This window comes from Kwoniella shivajii, chromosome 5 (assembly GCF_035658355.1).
Source record: "Kwoniella shivajii chromosome 5, complete sequence".
NCBI lineage: Eukaryota > Fungi > Basidiomycota > Tremellomycetes > Tremellales > Cryptococcaceae > Kwoniella > Kwoniella shivajii.
The window spans coordinates 1,056,120-1,071,385 of NC_085912.1; the positions used below are offsets into that span (position 1 = coordinate 1,056,120).

Sequence of the window (15,266 nt, forward strand, 5' to 3'; positions counted from 1 at the left end):
AGTAAACACGTTAGTAACAATGAAACAAACTCAGAAAAAGCTAGAAACGTATTGGGGAAGGAGCCTAAGGTTTCAAGATCAGCTGTCAAGCTACCTGTCTAATCGAAGATCCACTTACGTAGCAGCACCGACACCTAAACTGAAGATAATGGTTCCCCAAGCGATCTTTTGACCAGTCTGACCTAGAAGACCATCCTGAACCACTCGGTTGTTCTTTCGAACAAACCTGCCCTTACCGTTAGCACCACCGGAAATAACAACACCTTCATCATCACGTTTGCCTCTCTTAGTACCCCTTGTATCCTCAGGAACCTCCACACCTTGTTCTTCTAATTCTTCTCCAGCAGCAGCTCTGAGTCTCAATTCTCTCTTCAAATCCATAACCAACTGCTTAGCTGATTCAATCTCTGCCTCCATATCCACAGTGGCACCGGCAGGAGCAGTGACAGTAGTAGTTGATTCGAGAGTCAGATGTCGTTCTTCGTCGTCTTGAGCGTTCTCAGCAGCGGTACTAGACGAAGCAGCAGCGGGAGCAGAAGGTTCTCTTCGTTGTCGTTTGGGTGCGGGAGAAGCAGTCTCAGCGGGAGTCATTGATGGTACAGGTCGAGCAGGAGCCGGGTCGGTCTGTCGAGCCATTTCCTCAGAAGCAGCTTGTGATCGCTGAGATTTTCGGTAGGCGACATTCGGGTCGGGGACTGCTCGAGCGAGTGACTAGATGCAAAGTTGAGAGATGACCAATATCACAGTTTAACCGACTTACCGCGATCAACTCCGACAAATTGTAAGCCGGAGCCAGGTGGATAGCCAGGTGCCTGCTGACCCTGCGAAATGAGTCAATGACATTCAATATTCGATGGACCTACCATTGACCAGCGAGTCTAACGACTTCACTACCTCGACCACCGTTGGTGCCTCGAGTGTCGAAAGAGGATTTGACCTATGTACGCGTCAGTCATCATTGCGCTGGAAAAATGGAATGCGCTCACCCAATCCATCTCCCTTCTCTCGTCGTCATCCGTTGCGCCGGGGAAAGCGACCTTGTACATGGTGGTGAGGGAGATTGCATTGGTGTCGTATCGACGAAGGATAAAAGCATGCGTTATGGAGCCGGGCTTGATTCTGTATTAGCTGTTGACGCTTGAGCCGTCGTTGCGACTCACAGTGGGAACCTTGATTCTGCCCACGACGATCTCCTTGCCTTCACGAACAATAGTTTGGAATTTGACGATCTTTACATCCTCGGGTACTGCATAGAGTCACCAAATCAGCGGAGCCCTCATACACGTCACATCCGTCTCACACCCACAATTGGTGAGAAGGGCGTTTCTCTTTTCCTCGGGAAGTCTTGGCCTATTCTCGGTGTGTGGGATAGGTGTCAGATCGTATTGCGCGTTGTCCGCGGAATAAGGTGGAGGAGGCACCGAGTTGCTGTAAGCGACTATATCGTCTTGTTGATGGCTGCTGTTGTTGTTTGACATTGCTTTTGGTGAGAACCGTGGGCTTGGCTTAGCGGTTATTGGGCGATGGGATGAAGGATGACAAGAGAGGAACAAGAGAAAGCTGATGGAGAAGTGTGTGTGTATTTATTTGTTGTCGTAACCTCATTCTTGAGAGAGTGCGGACATGAAAGTCAATTGAATGTGGCACTCTCGACGCGTGATATCCCCATCTATAATCCCGTAATCCCCATTTGAATGTGGCACCGCTACACACTTACCTCCACTCCCCTCACGATTTATTTTTATTTTCGAGAAAAGTTGGAAGAGAGGCAAGAGTTTTGATTTAATCAATTTTGGTAACAGAGTACAGCTTTGAACTACCACATCAGTACCACTTTAAATCACTTGTTCAAGCACATAACTCATCTACTTAGTACCGATTCAGAATGCCTAGATCAAAGAGATCCAAGTTGACGACATTGTCAAAAACACCCGTACGATCGACCAAGGCTTCCAAACAAGCGCTCGTCAATGAAATCCGAGCAACTATCGACAAGTATGACCATCTCTGGGTGTTCAGCGTTGGAGATATGAGAAACGACGGATTGAAAGAAGTTCGAGCACAGTGGAGAGGAACAGGAAGATTCTTCTTTGGTAAAGGAAAAGTAATGGCAAAAGCTTTGGGAGAAACTGCAGAGACTGAATATCAAGAAGGTTTAAGTAATATCGCAAAGGTGAGTAATGATATCGACTGCGTCTTCTACCCATGTACTGTGCTAATACATACTGTTGAACAGCGATTACATGGACAAATTGGTATCTTCCTCACTTCTCATGACGTCAATGAGACTGTAGACTGGTTCGAATCATGGTCAAAGAAAGAATACGCAAGGATGGGTGCAAGAGCAACGCAAGATATCACTTTACCAGAAGGTGAGTCTTTTGTTTTCAGGCATGGATATTCATCTGTCACTGGGGCTGATTCATTGCTTGAAGGTCCAATCCTCACACCGTATAATGAATCAGGTTCAGGTGATCCGTTCCCTCATTCCATGGAACCTCAATTACGAGCTTTAGGTTTGAGCACGAGTTTAGTAAGAGGTGTACCATCGTTGAATAATCCTCATTTACTCTGTCGAAAAGGTGAAAAGTTGTCAAGTGAGAAGTGTAGAATCTTAAAATTACTCGCGGTTCAAATGGCCGTAAGTTCAGATGCCCTCTTCACTCTTCCTTGACCTTTCAGATTTATGTTCCTAACATTTTTCAATATTACAGGAATTCCGTATACATCTTGGTTCCAGATGGTCAAAAGAGGCAGGCTTCGTACCTGGCAAAGAATTTGACAAAGTTGATAGCGATGGAGAAAAAGAGGAAGGTATGGACGAAGATTAGTTGGACTTCTCTCATGTTTCGCATCTTTCATTCTTTCTCATCTCAGCGTTCAGGCTTTAATCGATTTTGGCAATTGCATGTAACACATACATACACTCATGATGACATGAATTATGGTATATACCCGTGATACAATAGAAAGTCAAGCTGGAGTTACCGAAGCAAAAGAAGTAACAAAATATGGACGGCAAATCAAATCGGGATGAGCCTTGATCGAAAACGGTTACGACGGAATACAAATGAGAAAAGCTGAACCTCGATCGACGTGTTTGTGAGACTCGAAACCATCCTACAAGCTATCATGACTCTCGCCTAGTATCGCTGCCAGCCCACCTAACGCTGCTACATTGCCATGACCGGAGTTTATCGATCTCGTGAGGTGATACTTTAACCCATTAGCCTGTTTATAAACTTTACCACATCCCTCAATTGGACAGGGGAATCGCTTGTCACCTTCAGGATCGTCGGCAGAAGCTTCTTCCCTTGCGGCTCGTTCAGCTTTCTTTTGAGCTTTCCTCAAAGCTTTGGCTTGCAATTGCTCGGGAGTGAGGACTGCGTTCATTTGACTTCCGGGAGTAGGAGGAGCGTAAGACAACAGACTAGGTGGTACACATTGTGGCTGTGAAGGATTGCCTAATTGTGGTCGGAATGCTGCCGCCCATGGATTTGAGGGCATACCATTTTGACCAGGAGGACGGTGATTAAAATGGGGTTGTTGATGTTGACCCAATTGATGAGCCGTGGCTGGATATTGTGTGGGTTCATCCATTTCGATGTCCATCATACCAGGCGGTGCAGGTACGTCACTCTGATGGTGACCATGGCCCATGGAAGTTGGCGTAGGTGGGATTTGACCATTTCCAATGAATGGATTGGAAGGATTTCTCGATGGGATCGGAGCATGATTTGAATTTGGATTCATTGAATTTTGAGCAGCATTTATTGCTGCTATTCTGACATCTGGTGCAAGATTTGCATGTTCTTCTTCATAACTGTGGATTCGAGGAACGAAACCCTTGCATCAGCAAAGAAACGATAGAACTGATGAAAATTCCACTTACTGTTCTAATAGCGCATGTAACCCATTCAATTTTCTTCCACAACAATTGAAATCCCTAACGTAACTAGCTTCCAATTCTCTTTCTCTGCTGTTCAAGCTCGTACCAAAGTTGCCCATACTTCCCACGAAACTACCCGAACCTAGAGAACCCCAATGAGGTGGTGATATGCTCATCCCCATATTACTATTCATATAGGAATTGGTACCATGTTGTGACATTCCCAATGCCAATGCTGAGAAAGGCATGTTGGGTCCATAAGATGAAGGATGGAACCCAGAATGAGGATTGGAAGATAACGATGAATTAGCATATCCAGGTGGTGAAGAGTTCATTCTATGACCACAAAGATTATTAATCAGTGGGATAAATCATCAACACCGATGAGTAATGGTGACTTACTCCATGTCATTGACATTTCCTCCTCTTGATCGCATTAATGCACTTAAGCCACTGACCATCCCTCCGCCACTTCCGCTTGCACTACCATTGCTACTTCCGTTAGGCATATGTCCATCCTGATTGCCATCCCATCTTGATGGTCCACCTTGTTGATGGCTTGGTCCAGCGAAACTCGTTTGTCGCGGAAAACTAGTTCCCGTATGACCTTGCGGCTGTCCATAAGAGTTATTTGGACTGGGACTAGACGATGTTGGTATGGATAATGGTTGTTGTGGATGATGTTGATAATGTTGATGCGATGGACCTCCTTGACCTGGAATAGGGGGTGACGAAAACGGCATGATTTGTAATCGTCGTCTCACTTGGACACCCGTCGATGCGCACTACGACCGTTGGCTATTCGCTATCTTAGTCGTCGAAGTGGTCACCAGCGATAGATCTTTACGCGTATCAGAACGTTTAGGATGGATAGGAGATATGTATATCCCACGACAGCTGTTGAGGATATATATGTAAATAAGGTGGGGCGTGTGTGGAGGTGGTAAGGGTATACGATCGAGCTTTTTTTGCCGTCCTCTGTTTGGAAAGTGTAGTGCGATGTCGGCAGTGATTCTTGTAAGCTAGATTAGGTTGGCGATGATTTAGGTCCGCAATCAACATGTATGTGTTCAATGAGAGACATGGAAGGGGTGATGATGTGATCATCGTAATTGATAGTTTGTCATTGCTGAAATGATCTCCAGAGCGACGCCAAAAGCGGACATAAACATCGATTTACCTCATCGGGTAGTTTCTTCTTTCAATGCCGTTTCCCAAACAAGCACATAAACTATGGGCTCTCATCAGGAGTACTGATCAGGCTGCTGATAACGCAAGCGAACCAATGATAACAGCCATGTATCAAATTAAAATCGTGGATCCTTCATAAAAACATTGGGGTGGGAATATAAAAAAAGAGGAGAGGAATGGTGGTAAAGAAGAGGAAGAGGTCTTTATACTAGCAATGAATGAAGAGGTATATTTCACAAAGAAAGGTTTTCATACTAAAAGAACTTTTGTTTTAATCCGCCCTAAATTCAAGGAAATTTCCTATTTTATTTCTATCTAGTATTCACCCTCTTCCTCCTCAGCGTCCACAGAGTCGATTCCAACCTCCTCGTAATCCTTCTCCAAAGCGGCCAAATCTTCTCGGGCCTCTGAGAACTCTCCCTCTTCCATACCTTCGCCAACGTACTAAACGAGACAGTAGTCAGCTTCTGCTCAAATTCGACTTGGGAATTCACTTACCCAATGGACAAACGCTCGCTTTGAGTAAAGCAAGTCGAATTTGTTGTCAAGTCGAGCCCAGGCGGTGGCGATGGAAGTGGTGTTGGAAAGCATACAGAGAGATCGAGAGACCTTTGCGAGATCACCTCCTGGAACGAGAGCAGGAGGCTCGTTACAGATACCGAGTTTGAAACCGGTAGGACACCAGTCAACGAATTGAATGGTTCGTTTGGTTCGTACATTGGCAACGGCGGCGTTGACGTCCTTGGGAACGACATCTCCTCGGTAAAGCAAACAACAAGCCATGTATTTACCTTGTCGAGGATCACATTTGACCATTTGATTGTTAGACTCGAAACACGAGATTGTCATCTCAGATACAGAGTTGGACTCGTGGAAGGCTAAATATCAGCAACGCTCCTTCTTAAAACTTCACTCACCCTTCTCTGCGGAGATGACAGGAGCGTAAGTGGCAAGAGGGAAATGAATACGAGGGAAACTGCGATATGTCAGCTAAGCTGTCGATGAGCTAATCATACATGACTTACGGAACCAAGTTGGTTTGGAATTCGTTCAAGTCGACGTTGAGTGAACCATCGAATCGAAGAGAAGCGGTGATAGAAGAGACGACTTGAGCAATCAATCGGTTGAGGTTGGTGAATGAAGGAGAGGTGATGTTCAAGTTTCGTCGACAGATGTCGTAGATGCTGCAACCAATTATCAGAACAGATCGACACGTTCAATGTTTCCCACTCACGCTTCATTGTCAACCATGAAAGAACAATCAGAATGTTCAAGAGTGGTGTGGGTGGTGAGGACCGAGTTGTAAGGCTCAACTACTGAAGTAGACATCTTGGGGGCGGGGTAAACGGAGAACTCGAGTTTGGATTTCTTGCCGTAATCGGTGGAGAGTCTCTCCATAAGAAGTGCACCGAAACCAGAACCTGTACCACCACCGAAAGAGTGGAAGACGAAGAAACCTTGAAGACCTGAACAGTTGTCGGCAAGTCTTCGAACTTGTTCAAGAACACCATCGACAAGATCCTTTCCGATAGTATAGTGACCACGGGCGTCTAGCATGTCAGCAACACTGGTGATCATCAGTCTTACTCACAGTTGTTAGCCGCATCCTCCTTTCCGCTGATCATGGTCTCAGGGTGGAAGAGACTTCGGTAGGTACCAGTTCGTACTTCATCAATGACATTGGGTTCAAGGTCGACGTAGAGAGATCTGGGTACGTGCTTTCCGGAACCGGTCTCAGAGAAGAAGGTAGAGAACCCATCATCACCACCGTGGGAGGTGCCCTCGATGAGACGACCATCAGGCTAAGCGTGGAGCGTAAGTCACAATAAATTTCTCTCATAAAGCTTGAACTCACGCTCAAACCGTGCTCAAGGGTGTAAAGCTCCCAACAAGCATTACCAATTTGAACACCTGGACGAGAACAGAATCAGCCTTATCCTTCCCCATTTCTCACATGCTAAAACATACCGGCTTGACCAACGTGGACCTGAGAGCGGCAGCAGTCAGTGAAGAGAACTTTTCGATAAGAAATGGTTGTTGTGAACTCACACTGATAACCTCTCGCATATTGCTGTTTTGGATTTGTAAGAAAGTTAGTGATTAAAAATGAAGAATAGTCGACTATGGAAAGATTATATGAGTCGATTAGAGAAGTGATGATATGGGAGAGACACGACAAAGAGATGTCGAGTTGTAATTGGGGTTTTTGTTTTGTGAAAAGGAGGATCGTGCGTAAAGTTTGAGAGTGGAATGAACCAATTATCAGCTTTATCCCGTTCCGATTCTTTGCCACGAGGATCTTACGTGTGAGAAACTCACCAAGTGGGGGAAATAAGACTGACAGGTGTGTCGGTGTTGGTTGCTCTAGGGTGGGAAGTGGATGGTTGGGGGGAATATAAGGAGTGTGGGATATATAAGTGATGAAAGTAGAAGAGAGAGAGAGAGAGAGAGAGAGAGAGTATCGAAGTGATAGCAGAGTTGAATGATTTCGTGTGTACTCTTTTGAAATGGGGTGGTGTTGACGCGCCCAACGGACACTTTCAGCATTAAAAGAAGCGACGCGACCCTTATATGAAAAAAACCACTGCACTCTTACAGGATTGAAATCGGCGTTTTAAGTTTGTGGCACTTCATGAAACATGCATCCCATCTACTTATATAAGATATCAATCTAAATATCTGCCATGACCAAAACATGCCTTAACATCGCTGTAACAGCCATGACCTCCAATCTGCGAGCACTCTCTGTCTCTTCTCATCATCCTTGGCGTCTATTCCAACTTTGAGCATGACTAATAGATTTCTCAGCAACGTTATTGGAGTTGATATCACTCACCATGTTCGTATCCGTCAAATATCTCAATCTCTTTATCTTCGTTAGGCAGTCGATCAAACAATTTCAGAGTTCCAATATGAGTTGTTGCTCTATCTTTATTGCCATGCACCAATCTGATGGGAACATTGATCTCTCCTGCTCGACGATCAAGTTCGTTCATAGCTTCCAGAGCAGCAAATCCAGTCCCGATCCGAAGTAGACCATGATAACAAAGAGCTTATCTTATCAACTGACACTAATAACAAGTTGAACTTACGATCAGAATCAAAGTCTTCTTCTACTCGTGGATCATCGGATACATTACCCCTCACACCTTTGGCAAAGGGTAAAGGGCCTGCAACGGATTTTATGACGCGACCGATGTTTTCGATCAATTTTGATGGTCTGGATTCCTTTGAGACTATATGTTACCGAATCAGCTTCCGCAATTTAGACCTAAGAGGGATAGTGTCACCTTCAACCATGGGACAGAGTACATAAGCTCCAGCGACATGTATTCGTGCTTTTTCTTCTTCACTTGGGCGCTCGAGGTTATGATAACCTTTCCCGGAACCTTCAGGCGGTAATGAGTTATCGCTTGCAGACACTTGAGAAGCAACGTGAGAGGAAGAAGACGTTGGAGGGTATTTCAATAGATAGTACAGACTAGCAGAATTAGCATACAGTCTTCGGCAGACTTTTACTCACACAGTCCATCCTCCCATCGATCTGCAAAAACGGCTTTAGCCCGAATGATTGAAATACTTTTAGTAGGAACACTCACGCTCCGCAAAGGAATACTTTCCTCTGATCTTTCCCTTGAAGTAAATCTTGCTGTACCACATCAGTCAAGACTACGTGTAGAGCAGCAGTAAGGAGGAGAAAAGAAGGTAGATATGAATGAACGCCCGTTGATCTACCATACTGTAATTGTCAGCCATTGCCGTGAGCTTTCATGACTTACAGATGGTAAATCGGGTATCATCACTCTGAATCCAGCTTTGAGGAAGTGATGAACATGAGGTGTATACCTCAATCCGTAATCCCCAAGTCCTGAGATATATTCAGTACATATATGATGGTGTAATGAACTTACCATGAACTACCACGATATCTTTCCCCCTTCCTCTACCTCCAGCTTCCCACCCACTTTCAGGCTCATCCCTGATTTCCCAAGTACTATAACAAACCCATCTTCCACCTCTTTTGACACCGGATATAATCTCTTCTGTGGTCAATTGTACATCTTCAGCATGGATGATCTTGGTAGAATCGTATGCTTCGTTATATGTTCTGAAATCGCTGTATGGTGGCAAGAATATTCGCCTATACTTTGATGTCACATCCGGATCGTCAATCAGAGGTAAATGAGGTGGATGAGCTGGGAGAGTATATCTTCCGTATGCTGACACAATTTGGGGAGATTTCAGTTTGATCTCTCAGAATCATATGACCTGCACTGATTTTACTTACTCGGATCAGGAACTCGATATAAACCAGATTGAATTAGGTACGGTTCAACGAGCTCCCTACGTATGAACATGCGGATCAGTTCAAGAAGATCATTGTACAAGCTGTCTGGCTCACCACACAGGATTGAATGACATGCTCCTTGCAGATTGATATGCACTTTGAATATGCGATCAATTGTTAAACTGAAATCAATGAGCACACAAGTAACAATGCATGAAACGTCAAAACAATAGCCGGAATCTAACCGACTTTCAGGCAAGGGTTCTTCCAAACCGTGGCGATACTTGTGCAACATGGTGCAAAATTCTAACAATATATGCTCATGCCAATCGGGTCGGATGCATGAAGGAAAGAGGACGTTTGCTGGTCGTCTGTGTGCTCATGTGATCTGAAAGTGCTACCCGAGCATTTCGGATGGAGATGGGGTCGTCGCACAACAAAGAAAAGGGGATTGACTGTAAAAGCACAATAATACCAATGATCTAATTTTCGGATGATTTTACCTTTTTTAGTGCGTGTAAAATTGCATCATACTACCAAAACGTGTCTTTTGTCCATACAAAGTCACTTCTCATTTTAAGCTCCATACAATTTTATCATCTTAACCCAAGTCATCTTTTCTTATCCTACTTTGTTACCCAGCATCATCAAATTACACTCGACCGAAGCACGTACATACCTCCGTACTTCTTTCTCCTTCGACTACAAAGGCTTTCCTTTGCAACCCGGTTTCTTTTAGGTTGCTCCAGCAGTTCAAACGCGACTTGAGACCCCTTCCGAACCTTGACGAACACCACAGAGATAACACCGGATAACGAACCTTCCTCCACTTGTCATTCGCCAATCTACGTTATATAACAACGGACACTCATTCATTCTTAATATCGATTTCTCAGCTTATCGTATCTCAATACAACGTAAACAGCTTCAGCTTGGCATTCTGTGCACGCTGAAATACTTATTGTGCTGGCTACCTCGATGTGAGTTGGCTTGTTTCGACCTCTTAAGCACAAAGGATCCTTATTCTTTCCCGTTTGCGCGTTGAATCGTGAAGCCAGCTGAATTGACTTCTTTCTATCCTTTCTTTTCACCAACAGTACTACTCGCTCCACCCTGTACCTGGCGAACAGCTCTGAAGACAATCAATACAGCTCAGAAATACACAGAATCAAGGTTTCCAAGGTGAGTGACAGCTCCGTCCATCGTGGCGTCTCGTCTTCTTTCCTGTCACTCTTGTGCCCCATTCCTCTTTTATCGAGTTTTGCTCTGTGTCTTATATCCATCCCCAAACATTTCTCTCCGATCACAAGATGATTATTCGATCCCGTTGGACTCGATTGAATTCCGTGAGGTCGATCATCCGTAAATAATGTTTGAAAACACATTGATCACTCCCCTTCCCCTTCTCCTTTCTGAGCCATCGCCGTGCATTCAAAGACACAGATCATCCCTCTTTGTGTGACTCTTTGTCTCCTCTTTGACGTCGAAGGCTGGTAGGACTTGTGATCACCTTCTGATCCACATTAGACGATTACTCCTTGTCTCGTTTGCTCTGGTATACCATCCTTTTCAACCTTTGTCATCCGATTCCTTTTGCTCATTGGTCTTCTGTAACCCGAGGATTTCCCAGAACTTTGCAGCTTAAAAATCATCACATGTACGAGCTGAAATCATTTGTGCATGCTCGCTTGAGTAACGCTTCATCGTGACTTCTCTGCTCCCATCCTTTTCACTCCTCAAAATATTGCGCGATATCCTTTCACACCCCTTTCGATATTCGTTTCGTCCCAAGCAGAAAGATTCTGTTGTCGAAGCTATTGTCAGTAGAGCTAATAACATCGGTCCGGAAACATCTTCAATAGTAACATTCGGTTCCAAGAGGTCTTCGCTAACCCTCAATTTTCTCGCTTCCTTTGGCTTGAAGAATCGATATTTCGCCTCCATTCAAACTTGCATCTCAATATTCGCCTATAAATTGAGCTCACACGACCTGTTTCATTTACGAATCAACTCTATCCACTTCGCCACTTCATACGCAACCTACGTCTGAAAGAACAGAAACAAAATCCATTAATAATCATGACCGACTTTCAAGCAAACAAGGCAACTGTAAGTCACGATGTATCAGGATATCGCTTACTTTGTTAGCTTCCCATCCCGAAGAATCTTCTCTTCATCGACCATGACGTTCCCTCATCAACAGCGGCTTCAGCATCAACCACTCCCACCGACCCTTCTGTAGCGGATCCGCTCGCCGCTATGGGAGCTGGTATCAAACCGCCCCCTCCTCAGACCAACGGTACTGTAAGCCCTCCTGTTCCTCCTCCTTTTTCAAGACTCGGCAAACTCGCCAATGTCGAGACGAAACTACCTGATGTACATTCTGAGCCACATGAATACTATGGAGGTGCGGAGGTGTGGACGCGAGCTAGAACATTCAGTAATGTGAGTTGAACTTGCGATATCTTAAGCTGACCTGTCAGGCTGGCGTCGCTGGAACCACTAAAAGACGTCCCCCTCAAATGGGTGGTGAGAATATTTCCAGAAACCGACGATTATCTCATGGTGAGCTCAATAACGCTCGAAGTTTAGCTGACAAACAGACGAAACAACGGCATCTGCCCCTCGACGATTTTTAATTGATGTTGAAGAGACTATGCGTATCGTGCTTGAGCAAGAGGATACTGATAGGAAGTGAGTCTACCTTTTGTCAGGCTGAGCTGATATTAGTTTTCAAATCTCAATTTACGATTCCGGTCCGAAACTGCTTTCGCTCGGAACAGCCAGTTCCAATGCTCACAAGACATTTGACATTCGAGGAACCTATATGCTCTCCAACCTCCTGCAAGAATTAGCTCTCGCCCGAGACTATGGCAGAAAACGTATCGTGCTCGATGAAGCTCGTCTTGCTGAAAACCCGGTCGATCGACTCTCCCGAATGATCAAGAATTCTTTCTGGAACGCTCTCACCAGACGAATCGATGCTGAAGGCCTCGAGGTTGCTTGCGCTGATCCAAAGAATCGAAGCCAACACTCCAAAGCTCGAATCTACATTCCACATGGTGAAGAGGAGATGGCTGCACACTACCGTGAAATGTGAGTCGGTTATCGCAACAAAGTAGCTGACCTGTTAGTTCTGCTCAAAAACCCAACCTCAACCTGTCCGTAGAAATGTTACCCTTAAAGTGCGATGATCCCGCCTTTGTAAAAAGCTTGAATGATAAACCCGGTATTTTGGCTTTGGCAATGGATCGCAAAGTCGACGCAAATGGAAAGGTCAAGCTGGAAGCTCTTCCTTTCATTGTACCTGGAGCACGGTTCAACGAGAAATACGGATGGGATAGTGTAAGTTCGAAAGGTCGGGCCACTAGCTGACATGCAGTACTTTATGGCTTTGGGTTTACTTGTCGACGGCAAGATGGATTTGGCGAAGAGCATTGTAGATCATTGCTTGTTCGAAATCAAGCATTACAATAAAGTGCTCAACGGCAACCGATCCTACGTGAGTACACGTCCACGTGAACAGCGCTGACATTTTAGTACCTGGCCCGATCGCAACCACCGTTCCTCACCGATCTCGCTCTACAAATCTACAATCAGCTCGACCGATCTCAAAAGGAAGAGAACAAATCATGGTTGAAGCGAGTCATTCAAGCTGCTATCAAAGAATACCACTCGTATTGGATGTCCACACCATCAATTGATCCTATTTCTGGACTTTCCCGATACCGACCTGCTGGTCTTGGTATCCCACCAGAAACCGAAGCTACCCACTTCACTCATATCCTGCAGCCATTTGCTCAGAAACTTGGTATCTCTGTCAACGAGTATATAGAGGGATATAATAATTTTAGCATTCAAGAGCCTGAGCTTGACGAGTACTTCTTGCACGACCGAGGAGTAAGAGAATCTGGTCACGATACTTCTTATCGACTTGATAAGAAGTGTGCCGATCTCGGCACCGTCGATCTCAACTCTCTGTTATATAAGGTGAGTCTCGACTATCCGCGAACTTGGCTGATGTACAGTACGAAATGGATATCGGCTCTGCGATTGAAGTGGCTTTCGATGGCGAACTGGAGCTGGAAGAAGAATTCCCTCTCTCACCTTGGCCAGTCACTCCTGAAGCATTCGAGCCTGGAGCCCACAGAGATATATCAACGTCTGTCACACAGACGGCCGCACACTGGAAAGAGCGTGCATACAAAAGGATAGAGATCATGGACGAGTACTGTTGGAATGAAGGGCATGGCATGTACTTTGACTACGACACTAAAGCGAAGAAACAAGCTCGATACGAGTCTGTTACCACTCTTTGGCCATTATGGGCAGGATGTGCTAGTGAGCACCAGGCGTTGAGACTTGTCAACTCCGCCCTTCCCAAATTTGAAGTAGCGGGAGGTCTTGTATCCGGTACAGAGGAATCTCGAGGTATAATCTCGTTAGACAGGCCAAATCGACAATGGGGTAAGTCATTTTCGATTGAGCGAAAATTGCCTTAGGCGCTAAATTCTTTCTAGATTACCCATATGCTTGGCCACCTCATCAAATCATGGCTTGGGTTGGTCTTGAGAGATACGGTTTCCTCGATGACGCTGCCCGATTGGCTTATCGATGGATATATATGTAGGTTTGACATTACCAGATATCGTTCTTTGCTGACCCAGCTACAGGATGACGCTTTCCTTTGTGGATTTTAACGGTATCGTCCCAGAGAAATTCGATGCTGTAGAGCTCAGTCACATGGTTGATGCGGAATAGTGAGTTACGATCCATGGGGGCTATACTGACCTTTCTCAGCGGAAATCAAGGTACGGACTTCCGATATATACCTCGAGAAGGATTTGGTTGGATGAATTGCAAGTTTTTCCGAATATGCTTTGATAACTCCTAGCTTACCTGTTGATGTTTCAGCTGCCTACCAAATCGGTCTGCAATGTCTGTCTACCGGTATGCGAAGAGCTGTTGCCAATTGTGTCCCCGTAAGTATTGCTCCCCTTACGAAGGATCTTAGGCTGATCCAGTCTAACTAGCCTTGGGTATTCTTCAATCTGTCCGCGCCAGACTTCTCCTCTGCCCGTAAGCGAAGAGCTGAACGAGAAGCGCGAGAAGCAGAAGCTGCTGCTTCGGGCCATGGTGGTGCCCCTAAACTTGAAGTTCACTTCGACCCTCCTTCTTTGGAGGAGGCAGTGGCTCAACTCAAGCTTGAACTCGGTCCCAAATAAGAGATATGAAACAATCTCTCCTCGCATCTGCTTTCTGTCTTCCTCTTTTCATTCCTTGCTGCTAACGAACAATCATTCTCAATTCTCCTTGTGACACATCACATATGCACAAACCAACTCATGTATATAGACAATATTATGTTTCCTTTCCGTTTTCACATTTTTCATATTAGCCGAACTACGATTCTCATCATCAGATTTTTTTGCCCTCACCATTAAAACCATTTCCCCTAATTAAATTTACTTTCAATAACATTGTTATCTTTCTGTGGTTGCTGCCCTTTTCATCGATTGATTACCTTTAGGAATGTGAATTAGAAAGAAAGAGGTTTTGTGGATACATTGAAAATAGCAAAGAAACCAAAGACATAATCTTACATTCTCGTTGTTACTTATCATGCATGAAATGATGATTATTCTTCACGCGATAGGGTAGATCGTTCATTTTTCCCTTCCGCAAGCAAGGTATTGTAGGATTTAACGGAAGCAGAATAACGTTTTCGTCGACGGTACTTCAGTTCCAGACGGTGTATTAAATGAGAATTCATATGACTGTGTAATATAGATTTTCCGCTGAAGAGAAGAAATTGATAAAGAGAATTCCATCCAAAATTATATATCTTTCCAGTGTGACAGATGACTGAAAACTGTAATTTTACTTTGTTCCCCCTTC

The 15,266-nt window shown here is 44.8% G+C and overlaps 7 protein-coding genes across 7 annotated transcripts; 2 read left to right on the forward strand and 5 right to left on the reverse strand.

Annotated features, from left to right (window-relative positions):
- Positions 1–30: 30 nt before the first annotated feature.
- Positions 31–1,478, reverse strand: IL334_004136 (uncharacterized protein; the record flags this gene model as incomplete). Its single annotated transcript, XM_062935859.1, has 7 exons — positions 31–64; positions 119–711; positions 761–821; positions 864–937; positions 987–1,112; positions 1,161–1,246; positions 1,307–1,478. The coding sequence occupies 7 exons, from the start codon at positions 1,476–1,478 to the stop codon at positions 31–33; spliced, it is 1,146 nt and encodes a 381-aa protein (XP_062791910.1).
- Positions 1,479–1,885: 407 nt separating this feature from the next.
- On the forward strand, positions 1,886–2,831 carry IL334_004137 (uncharacterized protein; the record flags this gene model as incomplete). The annotated part of the gene is made up of 4 exons (XM_062935860.1): positions 1,886–2,173; positions 2,237–2,372; positions 2,436–2,641; positions 2,715–2,831. The coding sequence occupies 4 exons, from the start codon at positions 1,886–1,888 to the stop codon at positions 2,829–2,831; spliced, it is 747 nt and encodes a 248-aa protein (XP_062791911.1).
- Positions 2,832–3,120: 289 nt separating this feature from the next.
- IL334_004138 (uncharacterized protein) lies at positions 3,121–4,632 on the reverse strand (the record flags this gene model as incomplete). The annotated part of the gene is made up of 3 exons (XM_062935861.1): positions 3,121–3,823; positions 3,893–4,225; positions 4,292–4,632. 3 exons carry the CDS (start codon positions 4,630–4,632, stop codon positions 3,121–3,123), a joined length of 1,377 nt encoding a protein of 458 aa, XP_062791912.1.
- A 763-nt stretch (positions 4,633–5,395) lies between these two features.
- IL334_004139 (tubulin alpha-1A chain) lies at positions 5,396–6,637 on the reverse strand (the record flags this gene model as incomplete). The annotated part of the gene is made up of 5 exons (XM_062935862.1): positions 5,396–5,524; positions 5,579–5,871; positions 5,998–6,056; positions 6,106–6,264; positions 6,315–6,637. The coding sequence occupies 5 exons, from the start codon at positions 6,635–6,637 to the stop codon at positions 5,396–5,398; spliced, it is 963 nt and encodes a 320-aa protein (XP_062791913.1).
- Positions 6,638–6,663: 26 nt separating this feature from the next.
- Positions 6,664–7,147, reverse strand: IL334_004140 (tubulin alpha-1A chain; the record flags this gene model as incomplete). Its single annotated transcript, XM_062935863.1, has 4 exons — positions 6,664–6,882; positions 6,936–6,991; positions 7,049–7,067; positions 7,130–7,147. The coding sequence occupies 4 exons, from the start codon at positions 7,145–7,147 to the stop codon at positions 6,664–6,666; spliced, it is 312 nt and encodes a 103-aa protein (XP_062791914.1).
- A 633-nt stretch (positions 7,148–7,780) lies between these two features.
- Positions 7,781–9,502, reverse strand: IL334_004141 (uncharacterized protein; the record flags this gene model as incomplete). Its single annotated transcript, XM_062935864.1, has 10 exons — positions 7,781–7,872; positions 7,917–8,051; positions 8,173–8,316; positions 8,371–8,561; positions 8,604–8,624; positions 8,680–8,729; positions 8,860–8,948; positions 8,992–9,300; positions 9,369–9,424; positions 9,483–9,502. 10 exons carry the CDS (start codon positions 9,500–9,502, stop codon positions 7,781–7,783), a joined length of 1,107 nt encoding a protein of 368 aa, XP_062791915.1.
- Positions 9,503–11,447: 1,945 nt separating this feature from the next.
- IL334_004142 (uncharacterized protein) lies at positions 11,448–14,593 on the forward strand (the record flags this gene model as incomplete). Its single annotated transcript, XM_062935865.1, has 11 exons — positions 11,448–11,477; positions 11,532–11,783; positions 11,852–11,933; positions 12,152–12,464; positions 12,581–12,713; positions 12,909–13,268; positions 13,397–13,835; positions 13,889–13,994; positions 14,042–14,128; positions 14,263–14,350; positions 14,402–14,593. 11 exons carry the CDS (start codon positions 11,448–11,450, stop codon positions 14,591–14,593), a joined length of 2,082 nt encoding a protein of 693 aa, XP_062791916.1.
- Between the last annotated feature and the right edge of the window lie 673 nt (positions 14,594–15,266).